Here is a 20,615-nt window from a genome sequence, read left to right on the forward strand (position 1 = left end):
GTCAGTAAGGTTCCTTCTGGGAGACAGGAGATTTCTCTGGACCTCTGCATAGCAAAGTCTTCCCTAAATTCTATCTGCATTGGCAATCCTGTAAGTTAAGCAGGACGTTGACAGTGGATGCACAGGAGGGATGGGGTCTCAGACACCAAAAGAGAGAGCCCCTTTAGGCTAAGGGAAGGCCCAAATAAAGCAGAGGGTAAAGAGAAGCAAGAGACAGGGGCAATACATGCTCAACAAACCAGAGGCCAGAGCCCCCTGCCTGTGCCACATTCACCCAGAGCTGACTCCAAGGTTGCCACAGGGGCCATCGAGCTGGACTTGAACCGGTTCCCACGGGGTGCAAAGACTGCTAAGCAATGCACCATGGAGATGGCTACTGGGGAGGTCGATGTGCCTCTGGTTTCCATCTTTAAGCAGAAGCGTGTCAAAGGCTGGTGGCCCCTCCTAGCCCGCAATGAGAATGACGAGTTTGAGCTCACGGTGGGTACTGCCTCCTGCTTGGGAGTGAGCCAAGCTGGGCCAGGTGGGGATGCCAAGGGTCTGCCACCTGGCCCAGGTACAAAAACCTTTCTATTCTTTCCTTCAGGGCAAAGTGGAAGCTGAGCTACACTTACTAACAGCAGAGGAGGCAGAGAAGAATCCAGTGGGCCTGGCCCGTAATGAACCTGATCCACTAGAGAAACCAAAGTGAGTGTCCTGCCTGCTTAGACCCCAGCCACACCACACTGCCTCATGGGGACAGAACATTGAGGAGGGGCCATAATTTTCTGTTATTCTTGCCCGAAATCCTCAAGCACCAATTCTGTCCCTTCCTGGATCATAGGTTCCTTCAACCCTGAATCCTGTCTCCTCCTTCTGAACCAAAAGAATGGCCACACAGGGAAATTATTCCTTTCCCAGAAAAGGCTCCATCCAGCAGAAACAGTCTCTTCCTAGTTTTTTTTAAATTTTCTTTTTGTTCACTTTTATTTATTTATTTGAGAGTGATAGAGACAGAAAGAGGCAGATAGAGATAGAGAGAGAGAGAATGAGCATGCCAGGGCCTCCAGCCACTGCAAACGAAATCCAGATGCATGCACCCCTTGTGCATCTGGCTAACGTGGGACCTGGAGAATCAAGCCTCGAACCGGGGTCCTTAGGCTTCACAGGCAAGCACTTAACCACTAAGCCATCTCTCCAGCCCTCTTCCTAGTTTTTGACAGAGGCAAGCAGCTCCAATGGTGACTGGTGGCCCATCAGGTGTTGGTAACTCTACTAAAACTCTGCTATACTGCAGAAATGGGCTTTCCTCTCAGTAGAGGTCTTTCACCATGCCCTGCCCAAATACACCCTGTCTTTTCTCCATGCTCCTTCTACTCTTCCTAATGCTCCTGCCAGCCTAACATAAGCTTCATCTGGTTCTTGAACCCTCTCAAGTCTGCCCACTACTTCCTGTGGCACACTTCACACTGGCTGCTCCTCAAACTACTGCTGCTTCTGCTGCTGCTGCTCCTGCTTTCCTTGTTTCTCTACTCTGTGCCTGGATACCTGGCCAAGAAGATCCTCAGGCCTGAGCCTCGCAGCCTCCTAGGCCTGGTACTTCCTCCTTCTGTCTCTGGACCAAAGACTACCAGCATGTGAAGCACATACAGAGAGACATGTTTATGCATGTACAAGTTCATATGTGTATAAGATTTTTTTTTGGAAACACGATCACATGTATCCCAGGCTGGCCTCAAACTAGATATATATCTGAGGATAGTCTTGAACTCCTTATTCTCCTTGCTCCACTTCCTGAATGCAAGAATTACAGGCATATACCATGCCCGGCTATGTACAAATTCATGTGAACATACATGTACATACACAGTGCATACACATACAGAAGAACATATATACACCCAAACATGCATAGCAATTTTCAAGCTTTCAAAACAAAATAGTAGATTCTCAGAGCTAGACATTGTCATTTTATGTTTTTACATATCAGACCAGAAAAGTGAAGTAACCTGCTTACAGTCACCAAGCAAATTAGGGTCACACTGGGACTCCAGCCTAGGTGCTAAGCTTCCAGTCCAATGTTCCTCAACTAAACCACCTACTCTCTTAACAGTATTCATTGTAGACTCTATGTCAATTCCATTGGCAGCAGGAAGTTGCATTGGGGCAGGATTTGGATTGTTTCTCCCAGGAGGAAACCTTCCTGGGAAGATTGTCCTGCTCTTGAGGACAGTCATTCCACTTAAGTTAAATATTCAATACCCTTCATTGGCTGAGTACCCTTTTAATACAGGCTCCAAACTTCACCACCCAGTCTTTCTTCATCAGATCCCCAAGCCCTGTAAGTAAAAATTCCTATTAACTTATTTATATGAATGAAGAAATAGAGGCTTGAAGAAATACCTAACTTTCACACATACCTGGGATTCAAAACTTAAGCACCTTGAGCCCATTTCCCTCTTCTGTTGTCCTCTTATACTAAATTCCTTGGTGGCTCAGCCCAAGTCCTCTCAATTAATAGGGCAGTAGTTTGGGGGGAAAAAGTATATACAACATTTTAATTTTATATCTTGACATCTTATGGAACCTGCTGAATTTATAACACAAACAACATATAGTAGAGGTTGACAAGCACATAGTGGTGAGAAAGCTCTGTAGAAGGCAAAGTGGGTTGGCACCCTAGTAGTGGACAGGTCAGGGTGAGTAGTGATCCCTTTGTGGCTGCTCAGATGCCTGGCAAAGCCTGGTTGAGGCAAAAGTCTGTGCTTATCAGAAAGGAAGAGGTTGAACTCTCATCTCCTGAGAATGTGGAGAGACAGGAACCTCCACCATGAACTGCTACATGCACTGAGGGACTCAATAATGACGAGTATGGTCTGCAGTACCAAGGCCACTACTTCCACTTTTGAGCTGCAAACAGTGCAGGCATTCAGGTTGAGGCTAGACAGGTACTCCCTACTAAATTGTCTTGTAGGCTCAGGGTAGAGATGGGCAGCAGAGGTCCAGCAGAGAAGATGGGGAAGCAAGCAACCTAGTATTATATATGGGTCCTTCTCTGCTGCCTTTATGGCTGAGGCTATGAGAAATCCTCTGGTGTCTGGAAGGACAAAGGGATGGAAGCCTTGTGGGGGAAGCATGTGTCTGCTATCTGATGATCCCTTCCCATCCTCTTTCTTCCCTAGCCGGCCTGACACAGCCTTCGTCTGGTTCTTGAACCCACTCAAGTCCATCAAGTACCTTATCTGCACCCGGTACAAGTGGCTCATCATCAAGATTGTGCTGGCCTTGCTGGGGCTGCTCATGCTGGCCCTCTTCCTCTATAGCCTCCCTGGCTACATGGTCAAGAAACTTCTAGGGGCATGAATCCCCATTCCTAGTCATCTCCAGGATTTGCTGTGTTTGCCTTCCCTAACATGGACTCTTTTCTAATACCCTAGGGAGCCTCAAGCGCACTACACCCACCCTGTCAGCCTTGGGCAGGGAGACTGCATCCTGCCTGCTGAGCTGCTGTGCCCCACTTCTCTCCCCAACCAACTGTTGCTTGCCTGGTCTTGTCTCTTTGATCCTGCTTGTGGATTGGGGCACATAAGCAAAGGGTGGGAACTGGAAGAAGCGTCCCTCTTGCCCCACCTTGCTGAAGCATCACCAACCTTCCTGCTCAGCTCTAGTAGAAGTGTTCCCAATGCTCCCCTGGGCCTTCCAAATCTTGGGTTAAAGCTTTAATCAAGTTAACCAAGGAACATGGGCCAGTGCCTAGAACGTTGAAAACCATCACCACCCATTTGCAAGACACAGAAATGTGAGAAGAGATACCACCATCAGTCTGTGCTCCACAGAGCAGCCTACCCACAAGCCCTGAGACAGAGGCACCACTCCTCTTGGTTCCACCTCTTTCCTACGCAGCCGCTTGTCTGCAGTTGTATAGCCTGTGGGTTCCTACTATTTCCCAAGGCCTCCTCTGCCCAGACAAATGCATACAAGCCAGGACAGGAGCCTTGAGAATGAATTCCATGCCCCACCCACCCTGGACACAGTCTATCCTACCTGCCTTGCAGTCACAGCCAGGAGCTGGCACTTACAATGCTACCCCTGCCTGCATCTGGGATTCAGTTGGCTGTCTTCCCTTTGTTGAGTGTAATTTTTCTCTTAAATAAATCAAATCCTGAAATAATAAGTCTGCATTGGTCCAGTGAGAGGAGAGTCTCCAAGATGTAGCACAGAGTCACTGTGTCCTCTTGGGTGGTAAACATTTTCCTTGTGAGTATCTTCTTTGTGCCCAATATTCATGGGAGGCCTCAGGACCAGGGCTGCCTACTCAGACTGCCCAAAGGAAGAGCCTTCCACCGCAGCCCAGAGAGCACATCAGCTCCCCCACCCTTCAAGGCACAGAGATGATCTGTCATTTTGGGATAATCTGAAGGTTTATGATGCCAAAGCTCCAGTATCCATCCATAGAAACTAGCTGTTCCCAAGAATAAGAAAAGAGTCATATGCTGCTGGTCTTGGCACCTGCCACACACCAGTCTGAACCCAGTGGCAAAGTTCCCTCTTGCCACACAAGTAGGGCTTGACCCCTAGTCTCACTAGACTTGGCCCCTTTAATGACATTCAGCCTCAGTTTTCAAAAGACTTTAATTGGAACTGTGGCAATAATTGATGCATTCCTTTGACAGGCTCATACACTTCTGGAAAACTTAGTATGGGCCCATATCCCTGGGTGACAGGTGCTGACTCTGACACCAAGCCCCAGTGCCAGCTCAGGACACCTCAGCCTTTGGTGTTATGCCTCTATTTTGCAGGCAACCAGAAGCCCTGAGTCGGAGGAACCTGTAGTTCAGAGTTTACCTGGAAAAAAAAAAAAGGTGAAGGTTATTTTCTTGCCTCCGGCCCTCTCTTTTTGGTTTCTGGGGAGTCAAGTCTATGCTAGCTCTCTCAGAGCATTGAGATTTCTGCATTTCCTCTAAGGAGTGATACCTCAGGAATCCTGAAGGGGGCTGGCCTTGCCTTCCTTCTAAAGCCAGCCAAGGCTTCCTATTTGGCACAGAGCCAGCTAGGGACCCTGATCGTATTCTTCATCTTCCATTTATCTGTTCCCTTAAAGCCCTGCCCCTCTTCACTCACCACTATACCCCTAGTCTAGGCTTGCCCCTACCCTTCCTTCTTGTATGCAGAAGCAGAGGCCATATGGCTCCCAATGTCTGAGTCCTGTCACTGGCCAAAAGGCCATCATTATGCCAAAGTTCACTGCATATGCCTTCCACATGTGGCTAAAATCTGAGGATAGGCCAGAGCCACATACCCCTTGTGCTTGGATATGGTGCTGGACTCAGTTACCTCACATGTGTATGGTTAGGGATTGCCATGACTCTCCTGACCAAGGGCTCAGCACCACCTGAAGGATCTCACCCTAACCACAGAGTGCATACAGCCAGGTTAGGACTTCTCTTTATTCCTTTTGCCAAGCTATGGGGAAATTATTACAGCTATCTCTGGAGGTGGCATATCAGCTAGCATTGCTTCTGCTCCCCACTGAAGTAGAACCCTCCATCATATCCCAGACCAAGAAAATTGGTCTGGCAGAATGGAAGGAACTCAGAGCTCTGCATGCCTCACCATATCTCCAGATTTTTGATTTTTTGTGAAATGAGGAGAATAATTTCTGTCTAGCTCCCTGACACATTGGTGATTATACTTGAAGAAATTGCACATGGAGGTAAGGAGTAGTCTCCTAAGATGGAAGCTAACTCTTTTTTTTCTCACTGTTTAAAAAGAGTTATAGAAACCAAAAATAACTAAATAAATAATAGCTGGGCATGGTGGCACATGCCTTTAGTCCCAGTACTCAGGAGGCAGAGGTAGGAGGATTGCCATGAGTTTAAGGCCACCCTGAGACTACGTAATGAAGTAAAGGTCAACCTGGGCTAGAGTGAAACCCTAACTTGATAAATAAATAAATAAATAAATAAATAAATAAATAAATAAATAAATAAATAAATAAATAAAAGAGTTATAGTTAATGAACTTAGGAGGTTGAGACAGGAATATTACCATGAGTCAAGTTCAGCCTGGGCTACAGAATGAATCCAAGGCAAGCCTAAGCTACAGAGAGTCTATCTTAAAAAAAATTTTTTTTTTTTAAAGAGGCCAGGTATGGTGGCTCACTGCTATAATCCCAGTACCCAGGAAAGAGGATTACAAGTTTGAGACAAGCCTGAGCTACAGAATGAGTTCCAGGTTATCTTGAGCTACAGTGAACCCTATCACAAACAACAATGGCAAATAAAAAGAGTACCGAGACATAGCTCAGTGGTAGAGCACTTGACTAGCATGTTCAAGACCTTGGGCTCAATAATTCAGACCCCAAAAACTTCCCGAAAAGAGAAAAAAATAATAAAGAGTGATCCTACAGAATGTACAGAATGGTACAAAAAACCAGGAACATCAAAGGGACACAGTTACAATCTATGTGCCCTATAAGGGACTTCAAGCAATATCTACTACCTTGACAAAAACTGTCTCCATATGAGATGTAACTACTGGTCTTGCATGACATCTCCAAGTCCTCTGGCCTCTGTTGGAGGAGCGGTATCCTACCTCCCACCTACTTGGGAAATGCTGCAGCAGCAGCATCAGAAATCTCCCATCCCACTCACCCCACCTCCTCAAAGCCATGCCTCCTGTCCACCCACCTTAGATTGTAGATACTGCTGCAGCAGTGACTGTAGCTCTGTATTCTGCTGCTCCAGAGTATCATTCTCCATCAGTTGCTTGATTCTCTGGGTCAGCACAAGACTTGAGGGAGGATTGGGGAACATGTTAGACAGAGATCCACTGAATCCTCCATCCTCACAAGAGGAGGAGTCAGGATAGACCTTGCTGTTTCTGCTCTGGCTACAAGTAGAGGAAAACCCAGGGGCACCTCCCTTCTACATATTCACCAGAACTGAACAGGAAGGGTGGGACCAGAGTATGGGCTATATAATACTATCCTCAAGGCAGCTTTTATGTCCCAGGATAGGTGGGAAGGCAGAGGTGGTGAGAAATATGGCTCTGAGTAGGATCAACCCCACTACCACCTTGGCTCTTTGGTCTTCCTGGCCTTGTCACTTACTGGTATTTCTCCAACGCCTTGTACAGTGCATCCCAGAGGTTCAGCTTGGCCAAAGGGATAACTGTGGTCAGGGCCTCCCAATATTCAGAATCTTTTGAGTTATCTCGCCCATATTTCTGTATTCTTGGTGGTGGATGGAAGTCCCTGAAAGTCAAGAGCAATGGTGTCACAATCTCAACCTGACACCTCAGTCCCAAGCAGTGCCAGCCATGGTTCCTAAAGTCAGTCACACACTTGCTGCTTTTTCTCCTGCCACATTCCAACTCAGCTATCCAAGTCTGCTAAATTATAGCAGAAAATACACCACTTATCCCATGCTCTTGATTCTTAGGCCATTGTCACTTTTGAGAAGTTCATGATTAAACCCTTTTCTTTCATGAGTACATCTAAAACAGCTCTCAAATTTTGTTATTTTCTTTCTTTCCCTTATGTGATAGATAGTCTTAATTTAGAATATCTTCCCTCCCACCTGGACAAGCCTTTTGTGGTAGTTTGAATAGATGGCCCCCAGTATATTCAGTGTTTTATTTGTTTGTAGTTTGCATCTGCAGCCACCTGGCTGGAGGTAGTGTCACTTGGGTGGATCTTAAGGTATGGTGGTAGGTTTGAGATTTCAATCTAAAGATATGAAAAGTGTGCCTAGCTGGAGTTTCTGGAGTGTGCTGTATGGCTTTAAGGCTTGTGCTTCTCTCTCTCTCTCTGTGTTTGGCCCTGTGAAATCAAGCCAGCTTCTTTTGCCATTATGGAACTTCCCCTTGATATGTAAGCTTCAATAAATCCCTTCATCCATAACTGTGCCTGGTCTGGAAGTTCATCTCAGTGAACCTGAAACTGTGGGCTATAGAAGTTGGTATCAAGGGGTGGGCTGAGATGCACCTGGCCATGTGGATGTTGGTCTTTTGGAACTTCTGTTTTAGAGGAATGGGCATGGACTTGGTGTTTGCAACTGAAGATGCCTTCTGGAGTGGTAAGCCAAGTTTTATGAACTATTCTGATGTGAGTTTGAGAATTCTAAGTGCAGATAAGTATTGAACTTCGAAGCTTGGTTTATGAACTTTCTAAGGGGAAGGAAAGACTACAGAGGACTTTGTTGCAAATGGGCTACTGGCATAAGGGCTGGCTGCATTCTGCTGCCCAGGCCCAGAGAGTTTGATCAAGGTTAAATTTGTGGGCTGGAGAGATGGCTTAGTGGTTAAGCACTTGCCTGTGAAGCCTAAGGACCCCGGTTCGAGGCTTGGTTCCCCAGGTCCCACGTTAGCCAGATGCACAAGGGGGCGCACGCGTCTGGAGTTCGTTTGCAGTGGCTGGAAGCCCTGGCACGCCCATTTTCTCTCTCTCCCTCTATCTGTCTTTCTGTCTGTGTCTGTCGCTCTCAAATAAATAAATTAAAAATTTTTTAAAAAATTTTAAAAAAAAATTTGTAATGGACTAATGTGCTTGGCTAAAGATAACTGGACGGAGAGATTTAAGATTTTTTAAGCTGGAAAACCTCAAGCAAGTTAAAATTACAGGCACTGAGACTGGTCTTAGGTTACTGAACCTGATATTGTCAAACACATTAGTAATCTTAAAGAAGATGGCCCAACTGCTTTACATTAAAACAATGAAAAGGGTGCCTGAGGAAAGACTGTCATAGGAATGAAAAGTCTTTTGGAAAAAGTTGTCTGGAGAAGGGACCTGCTTTTCAAGGTTATGTTTTATTTAGTCCCTGAATTAAGAATGTGACTGTGTCCTGCACACCTGGTATTGGTTTCAGAAGCATGAAAAATGTGTGGAGTGGTCATGAATTGCACATGGTTCCTGAAGCCACTGCTGAGATGCTACATGAGGCAGGACCTGATGTCCTGATAGGCTGGGAAAACCTCTGGAAAATGTGCCGTGGTTTGCATGGAGACCTGAAGATGTTTTTGATATACCAGGACTATGCAAGTGCTACCATAGAGCACACTGTTGGCCTGGGATGGAAGTGTTCCCTGGCTACTCTGCCCAGCTGGAGGAATGGAATTGGAAAATCTGGAGACTGTCAGTCTCTGGTTACATTGAACTTGAACTGCAGGTTTGATGTTTGTTTGATGGTGATTGCGTTTGCACTGTTTAGTCTCTCCTTGCTATGAATTATACCAGTTGAAAATGTTTACTCCATGACTTTATATGTTGGAAGTATTTAACTTGTTTGATTTTATAGGACTTACTATCTTAAGTTGGTCAAGACTGTGGGTACCTTTGAAATTGAACTGAGTACAATTTACAATGTGTGATGGTTATGAATCTACTGGGGGCCGGGGTGGAATGTGGTAGTTTGAATAGATGGCCCCCAATATAGTCAGTGTTTTATTAGTTTGTAGTTTCCATCTGCAGCCACTTGGCTCCCAACTGCTCTCCCTGTAGACAGCAACACGCACACACACAATGTGAGCTCCCCTAGTGTTTAAAGTCCTTTTCAAATAAATAAAATATTGTAAAATATAAAAATAAATAAAATCCTTTTCCATTCCAGCCATCAATGCAAAGACAAAGAACACAGATACTTGGGCAAGGCTATCCAAGATCTGGCCTGGCTCCAAAGGTCTGTGACATGCCCCTACCCAGGCCCATGATTCTCTAGCCATCCCTATGAGTAATGATTTGGAGGTGGGGGTGGAGGCAAGTTTCATGTAGCCTGGGCTGGCCTTGAACTCAATATGTAGCTGAGGATGACATTGAACTCCTGATCTTCCTGCCTCCATCTCTCAGATGCTGGAATTATAGGTGGGGGATACCATATCCAGTTTACATGATAATGAAGATCAAATCAGGGTTTTGTGGGGCTGGAGAAATGGCTTAGCAGTTCAGGCGTTTGTCTGCAAAGCCAAAAGACCTCAGTTCTTGGAGCACCTGGAGCACCCATTCGCTCTCTCTCGCCCCCTTTCTCAAATAAATAAATAAAATATATTTTTAAAAAGTCAGGGCTTTGTGCATGCTAAGCACATGCACAGCCCCCAGTCATGATTTTTAAATATGCCAGTCCTTTCACTGAACTATCACATCCTGTAATGTTTTTGCCCTCCTAGGGCAGATGAATGCTTTCTCCCTTAAGCCCTCCATACCATGCCAAATTAACAAGACCATTTCTTCTTCTGTGCAATAGCATACCTCCAATAGGCTTTGAATGTTATTCTGATCACAAGCTGTTATCCTAACATCTATCCCTACACTTGTCCCTACATAATCAATGAGCATTTATATTTATTTATTTTCAAGCAGAGAAAGAGGAAAGAGAGACAGAGAATAGGTATGAAAGGGCCTCCAGCTGCTGCAAAGGAACTCCAGATACATACACTACTTTGTGCATCTGGCTTTATGTGGCTGTTGGGGAATTGAACCTGGGTCATTAGGCTTCACAGGCAAGTGCTTTAAGCACTGAGCAATTTCTCCGACCTTAATGAGTGGGTTTTTTTGTTTTGTTTTTATTTTATTTATTTATTTGAGAGTAATAGGCAGAGAGAGAACGAGGCAGAGAGAGACAGAGAGAATGGGTGCATCAAGGCTTCCAACCACTGCAAGTGAACTCCAGATGCACACACCACCTTGTGCATCTGGCTTACGTGGACCCTGGGGAATCGAGCCTCTAAATCTGGTTCCTTAAGCTTCACAGGCAAGTGCTTAAGTGCTAAACCATCTCTCCAGCCACAATGAGTGTTTTTTAATGAATGCTGACCAAAAGAAGCATCAATTCCTTCTACATCCTGCTTCCTTCATGAACATGTCCAAAGGTGTCCCAAGCTATTGCCTGGCAGACTTTTCTCCACTTATTTGCCTCTGATTGGTTCTCTGCTCTCTTTTCCCCCAACACCAACAATACCCTGGGTCTGGTCCCAAGAAAGCTTTCAGCACCACAACATACTTAGGCTTCTTTAGCCCCATGACAAAGGCCTCCAGAACCTTCAGGACATCATTGGGATGGATGAGCCTGGGTGAAAGTGGGGCCTCTTTCTCTTCTGGCTCTCTGCCTACAATTCTCCCTTCCTGGCCTCCCTCCAAGGTCTCCTGCTCTTCTGGGTCCTGCTCTGATTTTGACACCAGGCTCCTTCTGTCCAACGAAGATATTAAACCCAAGCCCTTCAATGTCGACATGAAGCTGGTTTGTTCTGTGTTGGCTTGATTGAAGGCGCTGACCTGGAGAAAGATGCAAGGGTAACTGTGGGTTGGGAATACACAAGCACATGATTGAAGAGATAGGATTTGCAGAGGGAAATATTTACATAAAGAGAAAGAAGAGATGAAAAACAGAGATGGATGGGAGAAGCACACGGGGGCTGCAATACAGTGGCAGTGTTCTATTTCTAAATCTGGCTCACAGGTGTTCATTGTACTCATATTCATATTGCTTAACTGTTGTAAATGCCATTTTGAACACAAATGTCTTAATTTTTTAAATTTAAAAAGTCTTCCATGTGGTACATTTACACAATGGAGTTCTACGTAGCGGTAAAGAAAAATGAAGTTATGAAATTTGCAGGAAAATGGATGGATCTGGAAAGGATTATACTAAGTGAGGTAACCCAGGCCCAGAAAGCCAAGTGCCGCATGTTCTCCCTCATATGTGGATCCTAGCTACAGATGATTGGGCTTCTGTGTGAGAAGGAAAAAACTCAGTAGAAGAGGCCAGTAAGTTAAAAAAAAAAAAAAGAGAGAGAGAGAGATAAAGGGAAGAGAAAGGAAAGGAGGAGTGTACTTAATAGGTTGGTATTGAATATAGTAGTATATTTTATATTGTATATTGTATATAGAAAGTAGAAGAATAGATTAACGGGGGTGAAAAGGTCCAAAGTGAAGTCAGGGGAAGAGACTGAGTAAAGGAAAGGTGGAGGGAGGGCTAATCAAAATCTAAGAGTATGCAAATAATCATATGGAATCCTCTGGTTTCAGACAATGGAACACTCAGGAGCCATAGATCATTGTTAAGAAAATTTTCAGTGCCAGGCATGGGATACCTCCAGTGAGTTGTTGGCCAGGGAGGTCTCTGATGCCCCCAAAACATTATAGGCCATTGCCGAGGCTCTTGGTTTCCCACCAGGAATAGATGGTAAGACCCTATTGCTGAAGACTTCACATACTTGGGCTGCAAGGCCATGGGGCATTCAGGTCCCTGCCGAGAAGTACAGAAGGCTGGCCAAGAGTGCCCTCTTGGAGCCTCAAGTGAGGAGCTATACCATCTACAACTCCAGGCTCATGAGGCTGGCCCTGGCTGTAGTGTTCTACATGGTCCTATGGGCCAACATCTACTCTACCAGCCAGATATTTTCCCTGGGCAGCCAATGGGCAGGTGTGCTGCTGGTGATCTTGGCTGCTGTGAGCTTGATTCTGACCCTTGTGCTGGTCTTTAAGAGGCAACAGAGGAAGGTCAACACTAACACAGACCTAAGGCTAACTGCAACCAACAAAGCCCTCCTGAGACATCAGGTACTCCCGGGGGTGACAGACACAGTGGAAGGATGCTAGAGTGTGACCCAGCTCTGGTTCATCTACTTTGACCTGGAGAACTGTGAGCAGTTTTTGTTTCGACCATGTCCAGGAAATGAAGAGGAGCCAAGAGTCTATGCTGAGAAACAGATTGAACCAGCTGTGTGTTGTCATGGAGACAGGGGTGAAACCTGTGGCAGAGGGCCCTGGGGACTTGGAGGATGTGCCTCTGTTGCCCAGAACTCCTGGTCCTCAGGAGAGCCCTCTCACACAGACAGAGATCCAACAGCTCATCCCCAAGGCTGAGCCAGAGGAAATGGCTCAGCAGTTGCTGGCAGTGTTTGGTGGCTATTACACTCAGCTCCTGGTGACCTCCTAGCTCCTTCAGGCAGCAGGGACACAACACACAGACTCTCCAAGGGTTCCATGCCCCTGTCAGCTTATAGAAGCCTACTTCCTGGGCACAGGATGTTGCCTGTTCCTGGCCAGGTGACCTAGGGACAAAGGCATTCACCTTCCTCTGTACTGAAAGGTGGAGAGGCCTCAGGAGTTCTTGACCACCACTGTGAGCTGAGACAAGATCACCATTTGAGGACACTTCAGAGTTGGTCACAGGAACCTTCTCTGCATGCCAGGGCACTGCACAGAAACACCCTTAGGGCATGTTGTGCTTATCCTAGCTTCTCTGAGTCAGTGGTAACTGAGCTGGTCTCAGCCTCACTCCTCTCTGGGCTGCTTGGGCCTGTGGCCTGGATGGAAGAACTGATCTCTCTTTCCTTTCTTTGCCCCAGAGACCCACAGCACTGCAGACAACTGCACAGGGCAAATCCCTGTTGAAGCTTAGATTCAAATGGTACTTCCACTCCAGTCCCTTCATGTTAGATGGGGAAACTGAGGCTCAAGGAGGGCACTACTGTTTCTGCATTGCCTCTGACCTCTGAAGTTATAAGCCTACCTATCCCCATCTGAAGAAGAGAAGAGAGTCTCAGAATGTCCTCTGTTCTTAGGCTTGTCTCCCCATGTTTTATGAAGGACAATACATTTGGCCTACAGAAGACAGAGATGGAGACAAAAGGGCATGGAGACAGAGGGCAGCTGGCTATTAGCAGTGGACTTGGGACACAAGGCTCTAACTTGATGCTGATTCTTTTAGAACTGTGGCTTGGGTTGTGCTTTCACCCCACAGAGTCAGGCCAGTCAGTGGCGCAATGCTGTGAGGTCGGTCACTCCTAGAACTCAGAGAAGAGCTCAGAGATGCCCAGATGCTCTGCTTCCAGAAGACTATTCCAGAGGCCCACAACCAAAAGCCCTGTGTGGGAAGATGCTTCAGTGGTTAAAGGCACTTACTTGCAAATAATGCTGTGATTAAAAAAAAGTTCCAATAAATGCATCATTTTGACTGTATTAAGCCAGGTGTGGTGGTGTAGGCCTGTAATTCCAACACTTGTGAAGTGAAGGCAGGAAGATTAGGAGTTCAAGGTCATCCTTGGCTACAAAGAGTTTGAAATCAGTCTGGGCTACATAAAGACTCTATCTCAGAGCCAAAAATAAATCAATCAATAAATATTTTTTAAAAAACTGTATTAAGCTACATTATATAGAACAAAATCCTAGAAGAATTATAAAGTATGTATAGTTTTGTGATTGATACTATCTAATTGTTTTTATTAATGGTGACCATAGTTTGCAACCAGCAATTTTTGAATGGGCCTCTTTGGAACACAACAGTTACCATTATGCATTACCAAATATTCAGCTTTCTATTAAGCTAACAGACAAAATGGAATTCAGAAAGATTTAATTTTGATAGCTGTTCTTACAAGGAAGCCTAATTATCTTATCACATGTTTAAATTACTTGTACTAACCCAGGTGTGGTGGTGCACTCACAGTCTCAACACAAAAGAGACTGAGACAGGAGGATTACTATTAGTTCAATGCCAGCCTGGGTTATATATTGAGATCCTGTCATGAAAACCTAAAGAATAAAAGAAAATAAGTAACCTGTACTGCCTCTTCTAGGTATTATTTCATACTTATTTATTGTTTCATTAAGTTGGTCTTTTTCATGTTGACTTATTAGAGTTCTTTATGTACTAAATTGTGATTTAAGTTGAAAATATCCATTCCAGGCTATCATTTGTCTTTTACCTCTGGCTAGAGTGACTTTTTCCCTATAGAATTTGGAACTTTTAAAATCATATGTGTATATGGCAGTGGGGTACATGGCACATGTGTGGAGATCAGAGAACAACCTCGGGATATTAGTCGTCTCCTTCCACCTTGATTTGAGACAAGGTTTCTCTTGTTTTTTTGCTGCTGAGAAGGCAAGACTAGCTGGTCTGAGAACTTTGGGATTCTGACTCTACCTCCCATTTCCATAGACATACTAAGATTACAGATGTGTGTCACTTTGTGTCTGTATTGGGGATCTGAACTTTCAGGCTTGTGTAATAAGTACTTTAAGCACTGAACCATCTCCCCATCCCCAGAATTTGTTTTAATGTAGTCACATGTATCTTTTATTTTCCCCTGTGGTTTTTCAGTTCTGTCTACTTACTTTCTGAAGATCTATCAGGATATTCACCCCAGGACTAACAATAATAAAACATTTTTAATTATAATTTTTAAACAAAAAGTTTATAATTTTTAAATATGACTCTCCAAAATAACTGATGTTTAAGTCTCATACTGAAATTATTTACAATAAATATATACATACAGTATGCAAAGGAGTCTTGCTTTGCAGGAAATTGCTAAGGATCAAAACCTGCAGAATGTGGTACTAGACCTCACAGTGGCTGAAGCTTGGCTTTGAGGAGGGCCAGAAAAAACTCCTCAGGCTTCAGTATGACAACAGCATCTCAACACCACCCCTACCTAGCTGTTCCATGTACAAATAGAAAAAATAAATAGTAATAATTAGGAAAATTTCATTACCATTATTCCAAGACAGAAATGCCCTCTAGGGGCTTGCTCTCTCCAGCTGCACCTCAACTTACCTGGGTAGGAGATAAGCAATGGGATCGGTATTTAAGGAAGAAGTTCACCAGTTTGTACAAGTCATCTTCATTTTCGATTCCCAAGGCCTGTAGAGAAAACAGAATAACTTCTCAGATACCTCAGAAAAGAGACCATGAGCTTAGAGTACTGACAGACTCCCAAATCCTCAGAAATGGAAATTCAGCTTGTGTCCTTTGGCATCCCTGGAGGCTAGTATGGCCAAAAGCAGACAGCATTGCTGCAGGGTTGGAGAGCTGCAGTGCACCTTGGGCCATCAGACAAGAGAAACGAAGCCAAAGTCAGCACATCTGGTGGGTGTGAGAATGCTAAATGAGTGAGGGAACATTTACCTGACTTTGTCATACAGGGAAGGGAAGAGCCTACAACCTGAAAGCTGGGCCATGAGAGAGAAGGCAGCAAAGGAAGACTCAAGATGGAAGACATCTAAACAACACCAAACTCAATGTACTATGTACCAAGGAAATCTAGGGAAGGTGGTGTCTGTGAACCCTTGGAAACTTGGGAGACCCTGGTCTAACTTTAGGACTGAGGCAATGTTGGGAAGACATGCTCCACTTCTCACCCCATGTCATTTCTTGCCTGGTGGGACTCACCGAGAAGATGGCATCCAGCCTCAGCAAATAGCATTCACTCTTCTCCAGGGGAAGAAGCAGGCTCAGCAACTTGCTCTCTATGAGGAAACCCTGGGGAGAAGGAAGATGGTATGCCCAGTCAAAGAAAGTTTTCCAGAATGAGATACAGCATTGGAAGCTACCCACTGTTTGACTTCCCAGGGACAACTTTATAAAACAGAACACCCAGTATCAAGACTTTGGCAGTGGGTCATAAGTCAGTCCCAGGAAATAAGATCAGGGATAAAGCCAGTCTCCATCATGGATTTAGACTGTCCTGTCCCCCACCTTAAAAAGGTGCTTATCACTTCACTCACAAGCCACTGGGCAAGCACCTGCACCTCTGTACAGCAGTCCAAACCAGACCCAGTCTCAATGTTCTGTTTACCCATATTCCCCAAATAGCTGTAGAACCCAATAGTAGGCCCTGAGAAGAGAGGAAGGCATAGAGGAAAGGTGAGCCACATCAGAACACACTGCCTGTGACATGAATAGGAGCAAGATGAGAAGAAAAGTATCCACACTGAGCTAAAAAGCCTGAGAAGGGCTCCCTGAGGAGATAGTGATAGCATCTAGTCTGCAAATGATAGGGAGGACCTGTCAGCTAACTCCTTCAGCAGAAGCCAGCCTTTGCACCAAACAAAACTGCCTTGTCTGTCCCATGGGAACTGAGGCTGGTAGCCTTACTCTAGCTCCTTTTCCCACCTTTCTAAAGAAACACTCATGACGTTTGGTAACAACCCAACTCAGCTAAGCCTGCTCTAACATGCCTTTACCATAAATCCAATCATTTTTGCTAGCACATAATGCAGATATTCAAAGCCTAACACACCCACAGAAAGGCCACAGTGAGCATAGCCACATCAACTGGCAGATAGGTTCATAGACTTGAACATGTGCTCTCAATAGGCACTGTTCTTAGAAGGAGCCATAATCTCTCCTGGACTATGCCTCACTGACCCACTATGAGGATAGCCACTGCAAGATGGGTCTCTCTAAGGACTATCTTATAAATATACTTCTCAGGTTCCTAGAGTGGGTATAATCAAGAAAGGGATCCAGGTCACATAGGGCCCAGCAGAAACCTTACCGACTCATCACACAGAAGCATCAGGATCTTTTTGGTTGTTTTTGCTGAAATTTGCTTGGGTAGATCCAGATAAGACTCTGTATCTGGGGTGGCTGCTTCTGCCCCCTCCTCCTCTGCAGATGAAGGGAGAAAGAGTAAAAGAAGATGATTTCTTGGCTTTGTGGAATCTGAGAAATAGTTAGATGGCTTTCCTTGGAAAAAAAAAGTACCACTTTAAAAAAAAGTTTTATAGTATAGGCTAGTGATTTTTAATACACAGAGCATTCTATGAGGACTCCATGGGTGACCAATCTCTATTACTCTTTTATTTAATTTGAATTTTATTAGGAACTTTAACATATGAACATATTAAAAACTGGCTGTATTCCTATCAGTTTATCCTCTTATGACCCCTTTCCCATGCTCCCATCCCCATTAAGTGAGGTATCAGCAGTCACTGTGGGATCATGGTAGGAAAATTTACCTCTTAAATGTTCTCTATGGATGATCATGCCTTTGAATGCTGAAGAAAGCCTATGATGTGGAGAACCAGAAGCTGGGGGCTGGAATAAAAGGCTATCTGAAGAATTCAGCCATTGTTAGCCAGCCTATACAACTTGCTTGCCCAAATTGCATCACCTGTAGTCCTCATACTCAAAATCTAAACATGATCCAGTACATAGAAGGAAGAGTGTAAGACTATTTCTCTTTGCTTTGAAGATAATCCAGCAAGTATGTTATATGATTTCTAGACCTACAGAAATGAGAAGCATCCAATCCAAAGGGGAAAAATGTCTTCCACACAAAGGAACATTGCCAGCAAGACTTAATAGCTGACAGCAAGAGTGAAAACTTTTCTTAACAAAATTTAGACACACACACACACACAGCTGGGGGATGGCTCAGTGCTTAAAGGTGCTTGCTTGCAAAACCTGCCAGCCTGGGTCCAATTTCCTAACCACCCATGTAAATCCTGACACAAAAAGTGGTACAAGCATCAGGCATTCCATTTGCAATGGCAAGAAAACCTGGCACACCCTAGACACCCACACACATGTGCACGCACACATGTACACACGTAAATTAATTTTAAAAGAGAAAAAAAAAACAAATTAAAATGCTTTAAACCTTCTACACCTTTAGCCATCAGGGAAATACAAATTAAAACTACTTTGAAATTCCATCTCACTCCTGTCAGAATGGCTACCATCTAGAAAACAAATGACAATAAATGTTGGCAAGGATGTGGAAAAAGAGGAGCCCTTCTACACTGCTGGTAGGAATGCAATCTGGTACATCCAATGTGGAGGCTCTTGAGACAGTTAAAAATAGATTTACCATGTGACCCAGCTATACCACTCCTAGGCATATACCCTAAGGACTCTTCTCACTACTTTAGAGATACTTGCACAACCATGTTTATTGTTGCTGTATTCAAAGTAGCTAGGAAACCTAGATGTCCCTTAGCTAATGAATGGATAATGAAGATGTGGTACATTTGTACAATTGAGTTCTATTCAGCAGTAAAGAAAAATGAAATTTGCAAAGATATCAATGGATCTGGAAAGAATTATACTAAGTGAGGTAACCCAGGTCCAGAAAGACAAACATCATATGTTCTCTCTCATATGTGGATCCCAGCTACAAATGTTCAGACTTGTGTGCGAGTTAGACTAAAAACCAGTAGCAGAGGCCAGTAAGCTAGAAAAGGGTTATAAGAGAGGGCAGAGAGGGGAAGACTTAATGGTATGGTGTTGTATATATGTAAGTAGACAAACATATTACTGGAGGTAGAATGGCCTACATGAGGTCAGGGAAAAAGACTGAGTAAAAATCAAAATTCACCATATTGTGAATAAGCCATATTATCTCCTACGTTTTTGGATAATGGCACACCCAGAAGCCAGAGACTGTTACTAGAAAAATTTCAGTTCCAGGGATGGCCTGCCTTCTAGAGAGTTCTTGGCCAGGGAGGACCCTGATGCCCCCAAAACATTACAGGCTACTGCCAAGGCTTTTGGTTTTCTACCAGAAACAGATGGTAAGGACCTATTTCTGAAGACTCCACATGCCGGTGCTGCAAGGTCACCGAGAAATCGAACTGGAACTGTTGAAAACCTCCTCCCTATAGACCAACTGACAGAAAGCTGGAAAAAGCTGCACTGCATGTAGCCCTATGGGAAACAGAAGTCATTAGTGGTGAAAACAGTGGACACTGGAAGCCTCGTTTGGCAAGCCAGGCCAAATGAACCAATGGGTGCAATAGTGGCATGTCTGTTATGGGGGAAACCAACTACTCTCTGATTGGACTGGAGGCCCGCTCTATGGGAAGGAATACATGCCTCATACTGAAAACCTAATCAAAAGCCTATGGTTGGGGAGGTTATGAGCCTTAGGAGTGTAACACCTGCTCTTGTCTGGCTAAATGCATATATTATGCCCACCAAACTGCCCTGTAATCACTTTATTTAACATTCATGCCTATATAATAGTGCTACTCTCACTTTGGCTAGAGAAGCTTCTCTTTCCAGATGGCAGTGACCACTGGGATGACCCAAAAGTCACCATAGTGCTGAGAAGCTGCAACAGAGGAGTCTTCAGCAGTGAAACATCTATATCCCACTTTCCAAGGCTCAGGGTTCATTGCAGAAGAGTTGGCAGAAAAAATGTAAGAGCCAAAGGGAGTACAGGGCTGCTTATAGTGCAATCATCCAGACAGAAACTGGTCTTGACATCCATGATCTCACAGTGCCTAGCACTACCTTCATAAGACACTCATAGTAGGAGGAAAAGATGATGACATCAAAGTAAAAGAGAGACTAATGGACAGAGGGAAGGGATGTGATTGGAGTGTGTATTTGGGAAGGGGAAAGTGGGAAGGTATTACCATCGTTTATTTTCTGTAAGTATGGAAGCTATCAATAAAAAAAAAAGGTCAGAAAAATTCAGGATACTGTGGATAAGCAATAGGAAAACCTACTTTTTTGGATTCCTGCACACCCAGAAGCCATAGACTGTTACTAAGAAAATTTCAGTGCCAATGATGGTGTGGTGGTTTGATTGAGGTGTCCCCCATAAACTTAGGTGTTCTGAATGCTAGGTTCCCAGCTAATGGAGATTTGGAAATTAATGTCTCCTGGAGGCAGTGTATTTTGGGGGATGGGCTTATAGGTGTTATAGCCAGTTTCCTCATGCCAGTGTTTGGCACACTTTCCTGTTGCTATTGTCCACTTCATGTTGGCCAGAGGTGAGCTCTACCCTCTGCTCATGCCATTGTTTTCCCCTGCCATCATGGAGCTTCCCCTGAAGCCTGTAAGCCAAAATAAACCCTTCCCCCTCCCAAGTTACTCTCGATCAAGTGTTTTCTGGAAGCAATGTGA

The 20,615-nt window shown here is 44.6% G+C and overlaps 2 protein-coding genes and 1 pseudogene across 4 annotated transcripts in view; 2 read left to right on the plus strand and 1 right to left on the minus strand.

Annotated features, from left to right (window-relative positions):
* The window catches only part of Otof (otoferlin), a 111,040-nt gene extending 106,902 nt beyond the window's left edge, over positions 1 to 4,138 (plus strand). The window contains exons 44-46 of the mRNA XM_045148768.1: positions 302 to 480; positions 587 to 687; positions 3,162 to 4,138. Of these exons, the coding sequence (XP_045004703.1) occupies positions 302 to 480; positions 587 to 687; positions 3,162 to 3,342 (461 nt within the window). The 3' untranslated portion in view covers positions 3,343 to 4,138. The remainder of the gene's footprint in view (positions 1 to 301; positions 481 to 586; positions 688 to 3,161) is intronic.
* A 455-nt stretch (positions 4,139 to 4,593) lies between these two features.
* The window catches only part of Drc1 (dynein regulatory complex subunit 1), a 77,751-nt gene continuing 61,729 nt past the window's right edge, over positions 4,594 to 20,615 (minus strand). For 2 of the 3 annotated variants that reach the window (XM_004669352.2, XM_045148771.1), the window contains 7 exons: positions 17,257 to 17,369; positions 16,149 to 16,238; positions 15,534 to 15,620; positions 10,974 to 11,245; positions 7,091 to 7,234; positions 6,669 to 6,771; positions 4,594 to 4,824 (listed from right to left, as the gene is read on the minus strand). In XM_004669352.2, the coding sequence (XP_004669409.1) occupies positions 4,768 to 4,824; positions 6,669 to 6,771; positions 7,091 to 7,234; positions 10,974 to 11,245; positions 15,534 to 15,620; positions 16,149 to 16,238; positions 17,257 to 17,369 (866 nt within the window). In that variant the 3' untranslated portion in view covers positions 4,594 to 4,767. The remainder of the gene's footprint in view (positions 4,825 to 6,668; positions 6,772 to 7,090; positions 7,235 to 10,973; positions 11,246 to 15,533; positions 15,621 to 16,148; positions 16,239 to 17,256; positions 17,370 to 20,615) is intronic. The other variant, XM_045148770.1, reaches the window with a different exon arrangement.
* Positions 11,256 to 13,025, plus strand: LOC105944830 (annotated as a pseudogene).

This window comes from Jaculus jaculus, chromosome 5, assembly GCF_020740685.1.
Source record: "Jaculus jaculus isolate mJacJac1 chromosome 5, mJacJac1.mat.Y.cur, whole genome shotgun sequence".
In the NCBI taxonomy this organism is placed as follows: Eukaryota; Metazoa; Chordata; class Mammalia; order Rodentia; family Dipodidae; genus Jaculus; species Jaculus jaculus.